Source organism: Palaemon carinicauda, chromosome 4 (genome assembly GCF_036898095.1).
Source record: "Palaemon carinicauda isolate YSFRI2023 chromosome 4, ASM3689809v2, whole genome shotgun sequence".
Taxonomy (NCBI): Eukaryota; Metazoa; Arthropoda; class Malacostraca; order Decapoda; family Palaemonidae; genus Palaemon; species Palaemon carinicauda.
Genome location: NC_090728.1, coordinates 92,572,148 through 92,579,647, shown reverse-complemented (window position 1 = coordinate 92,579,647; position 7,500 = coordinate 92,572,148). Strand labels below are relative to the sequence as shown.

Genomic DNA, 7,500 nt, shown 5'->3' with positions numbered 1-7,500 from the left:
GTAACCAAATGATTGTAATATCTAAATGAAGTTCAGCCCAAGTTTCAGTAAGTATGAAAGAGATTACATTAATCATTGTCCAATTCATGATAGCAATGGTTCATTTAGTTATTTATTTTATTGTCAAAAAGTTTACAAGATATGATAAAGGGTAAACTTGGCAATACCTATACGTACCAGTTTCAAGTGACGTATCCGACGAAGAGCAGGAGTCTCCTTTCCTTCATATCTGCTTCCATTGACGACCGGCTCTGAAAATTCTGATGTATTGATTATCTAGTTCATATAAAAATCTAGTGAAAAGTACAATAAAATGACAGAACCAACACAAACAACTATTTTAAAACTTCAAAACCAACAAAGAGCGGAAAACACTTGACACACGAAACTTGAGATGCCAGAGTAAACCTGTACATTGAGAATTCATATGATTATTTTCCACAATATTTAACCTGGCATTGCAGGTCCAAAGAAGAGGTAAAGCCGTTGATTTTACCTACTGTAAGATGGTGGATTTATCTATAGGAAGTATTGCTTCCACTAAACACACCTTGATAAACAGCAGAATAGAAGAAAGTGATGAAGCAATTAAGATTTATAGAAGGAAATGGCCCACAGCCTTATATCAGAGAAATGGATGTGGATAAGGCAATGCTTATATTAAATACAAGGTTAAACATGCTAAAAATAAGAGCAAATTTCAAGGGAGAATACAAAGATGATGTGTGTGACCTATGCAGCAACAACAAAAAAAGATAATACAGATTTTTTTGTTTTATTTTCATGCCCAAAATTAAGACAGTTAAAGGAACAAGATATAAGCGTAGGTATGTTGCAAAATCCGAACAGGGATCTGGTTGTATAGTTTTAAATTTAGATTTTATTTTCAAAATAACATACAAATCATACATTGGTACATGAGAATAAATATACAAATATTTTGTCCAACATACAACTGATATTCAAAAGCTAACCATTCTATAAAACAATATTTAATTCATGACATGAGGAATTAACTTGAATAATGATAATGATTATAAGTTTCATTTAAAAACATGACACATCTTAAATCATCTAGAATTATGCAATAGAAAACCATGCTTAAAATCTTACATTCGTAATTTGATCTTACAACTCCGGGAAAGGCCAAAGACAAAAGGTCTCTTCAAAATCTGAAGTCGGGCAATGCATATGAAAGATACAAAACTTACTAGAATAGGTTGCTAAAACTGATAAACAGGTATTACCCAAATTGATTTGAATGTAGAATGGGATAAAATTAAGGATTAAGAGTTTCATTAGGATTATTGTTTATTGTATACGAAAATAATCTCAATTACAGCAATAAGTATAAGCTTAGAAGTTTTGCACCTTGCTTACACCAGTCTATTAAGTAAGAGTGCTCACAAACTTATTTTGCGGAGTGAGCAGTTAGGAACCAGCAGGACTGCTTCATTTATATTTACTTTTTAATATCCAAAGTTTGATCTTTTATCATCTTTAACGTCGACATTCCCTAACGCACTCCTTTCTAAAACTCAGTTGTCCGTTGATGCTTCCTGTGACGCTTTTTAAATCTAAAAAAAATGACATTGGACTGGATTTATTGGATTTACGCTTTTAGTCTATACAGCCCGGCACTAGGTCCTGTGAGCCTATTCACCACCCTAGAGCAACTAGGGAAAACCCTGTATTTACACTATAAATAAACGTTATAGATGTTGGACAGCAAAACGATAAAGAAAGAAATGGAAGTAAAGTAGAAAAATGTAAAGCAAGTGCAGCTAAGGGCTGAAAGAACACTACGTAACGCTTACAGTAAACCGCGTGAGGTGCACTAAAGGCACTGCAGTCTTAAGAGGACTTCATTGAAGAGTCTGTGCCTAATGTCATATTAACATGTCTCTAACTAGATTTGTGGATCTCTTTATAATAAAATTTAGCTGAAAATCCTTCTAACTTCTCATTTATCCTCCGCTATTGATATAGCCGAACTTTCGACTTGAGCTAATCGGTGCCGGGAAATTAATATCCCCTTTCTTGACCTTAATGTTAATGGTTGTTTAGACCCAATTAGTTGATTTTTCTTTCTTTTCTATAAATATCTCTGATTCCATTGTTCTTAAGTTGCGTGTTTCGTAAGATAACAAGAGGTTCTCTCTGAACTTGTTGAAAAATGGGCAAATTTACTCTATTATATAATTATTGGTTGTGGTAGCTCTAGTCTAGCCTCCCTATTACTACCAAACTTCTATTATTCTCATATTAGTTTGAAGTTTTTGACCGTATGTTGGCAAATGACTGAATGTATATTCATAAAGTTAAATCGGTTGAACTTCAAACGTACAAACTTGCAGCAAATGTTTTTGTGTTGAACAGGGTGACATAAGTCTCTTTTTATAGTTTAAATATGAAAGATCTATTTTGTTGTTACCTTCTTAAAAATAATTTGTTTTAATCGTTAATTACTTCTCATATAGTTTACTTATTTCCTTTCCTCATTGGGCTATTTTTCCCTGTAGGAGCCCTTGGGCTTATGGCATTCTGTTTTTCCAATTAGGGTCGTAGCTTAGCTAATAATAATAATAATAATAATAATAATAATAATAATAATAATAATAATAATCTGTTTCGTAGGCCGTGGTGTCGAGATGCTCTATATTAAAATGTCAAAACATGAAATACAGGTAGAGATACTGATTTGTTTAGTGGGCACTGAATTATGATAATGCCCTTTTTTCGTCAAAGACATCTTATATATACTGTATATATATATATATATATATATATATATATATATATATATATATATATATATATATATATATATATATATATATATATATATATATCTTTTGTTAAGAACTTTTACTTTGTCGTTCAATAGTGCAATGTTCTACTCTAATATATCTACAACTTTAGTGGTAAGGAACTTGATTATGATGATATCTAAAAGAACTGACATCAGCAACGGCTATTCTACCAAGGGAACTTCAAATGTTGCATTGGTGGCGTACAGTATGTCAGAAAACATTGCGTCATTGGAAATCATTATAGAAAAAGATCAGACACGATCGGAATCAGTGACGAGGCTACAAATCTATGAGCTCGACAAGATCGATGAATTCCGAGTATCTCGACAAAGAATAGGGACGATTTAAGTCAAGGAAAGAGCATTTAATCATTAAATTATTCAATGTGCACAGAAAGAGAGAACATAATTCTTTATACTCAAATATAAATACACGATAGGCTATTTGTTTGTATTTCTTTTTTATTCAAGTTAGTTCAATGCAATAGAAATATCTGTACAAACAAAATATTCTTTGACCTTCATTGAAAAAAATTTGTATAATTCAAGGACTAGGAAAGAATGTACATAAGATCAAATTATGTAATCTTATCTTCACGATCGCTGTTCGAGTTGACTCTCTCCCCTGAGGCGCAGATCTGCGGTTGCATCATTACAAACCTCTCAGTATGCAAGTCAGGGATAAAGATTTCGGGACTCTTTTCTCAGAAAATCAGAGAATACAAAGCAAGACCGTGTTGCTATCTGGCGCAAGTTTCCCACTCGTGATATTGCACTTATAAACGACAATTTGTCTCAATAATTGGTTAAACCACTGTATGAAGGCACTATCTTCTCATATCCCTAAATATTTTTACTTGGCCTCGAGCCATGCAGACGTGAGACGGTAATAAGTCCTTTTAGCCTCTTTATAATGCGGTTGTATTTTCATATGGCGGTAATGAAGTTGGAATCAAATCATTCTTGCTAACTTTAGTGATTTTATTTATTGCTTTATTCTTAAAATGTTCTGCTTATAGAACGAGGAAAGGGAATGAACCAGGGAACAGTAGAATCTAAAGTAAATAATCCTACTGAACTTGAAAATAAACTCTCTCTCTCTCTCTCTCTCTCTCTCTCTCTCTCTCTCTCTCTCTCTCTCTCTCTCTCTCTCTCTCTCTCTCAATAGAAAGCAATGGTTATTCAACACCTTCGAAATAAAAGTTATTCTCGTTTGATTTAACGATTGTTAATCGATTTGAAACTTGTCTTCACAAACGATATAACTTTAGAATTTCCTGGAGATGATAAAAGATCTGTATTTGAAATCAAGCCGGTTATTTCAACTTTTGTTTTCCAATTGAGAGACAAGAGAATCTTTTACGGTCATTTTATGTTCGCTATCTTCATGGTCGTGTCATGCGTGAATCCTTCTTTATGTAATAAAAACAACAATAACGCTCATCTAGTGTCTCTGGGTAAGAAATCCATATTCATCTCTAGATTTTAGTTTGGTAAGGAAATGAAATTCCTGCAAGAATTAGGAATAAATATAAAACCAATCATACATTTTCTTCCTAATGGAAGTGAAATGAGGATACTGAACATCAATAAAAGTAAAAAGTTGACACTATTTAGATGAACTGCTTGTTGCAGAATATGCAAAGAAATTTTGCATGCAAAGAGGTGATGAAAGAAAGACTCAGAAGGGGAAATGAAAGCCGTATGTGTTTCAAGGTAGTTTGGTCCCGTGTAGAAAATGAAGAGCGTGGAATTTGAAAGCTTTTGCGGGGAGACAAGGAGTATTTAAAAGTGTGGGCATTCGACGTAGCAAAGGGATGTTTACAGAAGGGCCCAATATATAAAAAAAGAATAGGGTCATTGGCTCTTATTCAGAGAGAGAGAGAGAGAGAGAGAGAGAGAGAGAGAGAGAGAGAGAGAGATATTTCTTCTTTAACTTACTGTCATGTTTAATCTCGTAACAATAGTGTTATGTGATTTTCTCTTTGAAACTGCCCTTTAGAACAAAAAATAAAACTGAAATAATCTCTCTCTCTCTCTCTCTCTCTCTCTCTCTCTCTCTCTCTCTCTCTCTCTCTCTCTCTCTCTCTCCAGGTAAGTTCCTTTTATGCTTTGCTAAAGTTTAGCTTACATATCAAATTCTTCTTTAAACGTAAAAATGGAGATAGAATGTCTACCATTCAAAATACTCCACAGAAGTGCCACTACCACATACGAGCTTTGATTTCCCCGTTGAGTATTCAACTTAGCTATATATGCGAGGTGGTGATCTTTTCTATTAAAATTCCGATTAAAAGTCACAAGAATAGGTTGTAGTTGTACTTTTATATTTGTATGTTTAACGGAATATTCGTCCTTCAAGTGAAAGTGCAAGGCAAAATATCTTTGTTCAGGGGCATAGGAGAGTCTTTTTTGGTGTGCGTGTCTGTGTGTGTGTGGGGGGGGGGGGGAGGGGCCTAAACTTTGAGAAGTGACTGACAGCTGATTGTAGCAACCACAAAATCATAATTTTTGGACGATTTTTATGTGACCAAATACATTTTGCACACAATGAGTAACACAAAATAACGGTAGGCCTACTTGATGAATTTACCGAAAACATACTATCATTCCTTGCTATAAACTCATTCCCAATAATCGATCAAGTTAAGTGTGTCAGTTTTCTAAGAGTACTATGTTTTTACTTATGATTGATTAGATCTATCATTTGTTTTTAGTTCCAATTTTATCTTTATATTTTCAGTGGCGTTTATATTTTTAATTTCGTCTAATTTCTAGTTTATAGAAGACAATTATCTAAGGTTTTAATTAATAATTATATTATTTGTCTTTGGTTTTGAGCTATGGTAATAATGTATGAAGATGAAAACCTCACGAACAGACAAGTACTTCATAAACTAGATAGTACGGCATTGGTCATAAAAAATCAAGGTTTCTAAAATGCCTTTCAATTAGTAAAACTATATATATATATATATATATATATATATATATATATATATATATATATATATATATATATATATATATACGTGTGTGTATATAAATAAATATATATATATACAGTATATATATATATATATATATATATATATATATATATATATATATATAAAATGTGTTTATACATATGATTTTATCTATCTATCTATCTATATATATATATATATATATATATATATATATATATATATATATATATATATATATATATATATGTGTGTGTGTGTGTGTGTGTGTGTGTGTGTATTTGTGTGTGGAGTAGAAAAGACCACCGCTGAACCTCGAAACGTACGATGTCTCTGCCTCGAGAAGATCTCGATATGTTACTAGAAGAGCTGAAATAAATGAATTTGGATGTAATAGGATTGTGTGAAATTAGCATAACTGGGAAATCTTATAAAGAGTTAAAAGAGGACATGAAAGGAACGAAGAAAATGAAGTGGGTTTTTCTATTAATAAAAATCGTGCAGGTAACATAACTTAAATGAATTTTATAGCATCAGTGATAGAATAGCAGGATTGATTATCAAACTAAATAAAAAGTACAAAATGAAGATGATTCAAACGTATGCACCAACAACATCCAACAAAGAGGCCGAAAGAGAAACTTTTTAAAGGCCACTGATGAATGGCAGAGGCAAGGGACAGTGACAGTGTGCTATCAAGCCGGACGATGCCCTAGAGACTGACCATATGATCAGCGCCCAAGCTCCCTCTCCACCAAAGCTAGGATCAAGGAGCGCCAGGCAATGGCTGCTGATGACTCAGCAGATAGACATATAGGCTCCCCCAAACCCTCCATCCTTAGCTCACAAGGACGGTGAGGTTGCAGCGACCAAATGAACTAACGAGTTTGATCGGGTCTCGAACCCTAGTCTGGCAATCACCAGGCAAGGACGCTACCACCAGGCCACCACATATCTTAAAAAAAACAGGGCTCGATTTACATTTGTTTTGGGTAATTTCTATGTAAAGTAGGTCAAAAGAAAAGAAAGGAATCAGCTGTAGGTAAATTTAGAGTTGGCACAAGAAACATCATAGGAGACATACTTGTAAAATTTGCTGAAAAAAATATAATAATCATGAACACCTTTTTTTATAAAAATTAACATAGAAAATGGACATGGAGAAGCCCAAGTTTAGAAATGAAAAACGAAAGAGATTTTTTTCACAGTGAAAGAATTAATTTAGTTAAAGATGTAAGTGTTAAACAAAATAAAGTCAAGCGACCATAGAATTAAGCGAAGTAAAATTTGTCTAGACCTAAGGAAAGAGAGAGAAAGATAATTCTAAGAAAATAAACACTCCTGTAATAAGAGAAAAGTATGATGAGCTTAGTTTAGCCATACAAAATAGGTAACCTACTCCAAGCTATGTGACGAAATGAAATCAAATAAAGAAGAAATGAACAGTAATCTAACAAAGTTTGTACTGGAATCAACACAAGAGATCGGTGGAAAAGTTCCAAAACAAGATCAAAGAAAACTATCGTAAACACAAAAAATCCGATAAGGAAAAGAGTGGAAAAGAGGGTAAAACCAAGTGAGATGAAATAGAATTAGCAGAACTATCCTAAACAGTAAGCAAACTATAAACACAGGACATTCGTAAACACAATCAGACCAAAATTGAAGAAGCACTAAAGAAGGAAGAAGCATCAAGTTAATGAAAAGACTTGGAACAAG

At 33.1% G+C, this 7,500-nt stretch overlaps 1 protein-coding gene across 2 annotated transcripts in view; it reads right to left on the bottom strand.

Moving 5' to 3' along the window:
* LOC137640059 (facilitated trehalose transporter Tret1-2 homolog) overlaps positions 1 to 7,500 on the bottom strand; it is a 25,460-nt gene that overhangs the window by 13,755 nt on the left and 4,205 nt on the right. The window contains exon 2 of one of the 2 annotated variants that reach the window (XM_068372486.1): positions 178 to 251. In XM_068372486.1, coding sequence (XP_068228587.1) covers positions 178 to 251 — 74 coding nt within the window. Of the gene's footprint in view, positions 1 to 177; positions 261 to 7,500 lie in introns of both variants that reach the window. The other variant, XM_068372485.1, reaches the window with a different exon arrangement.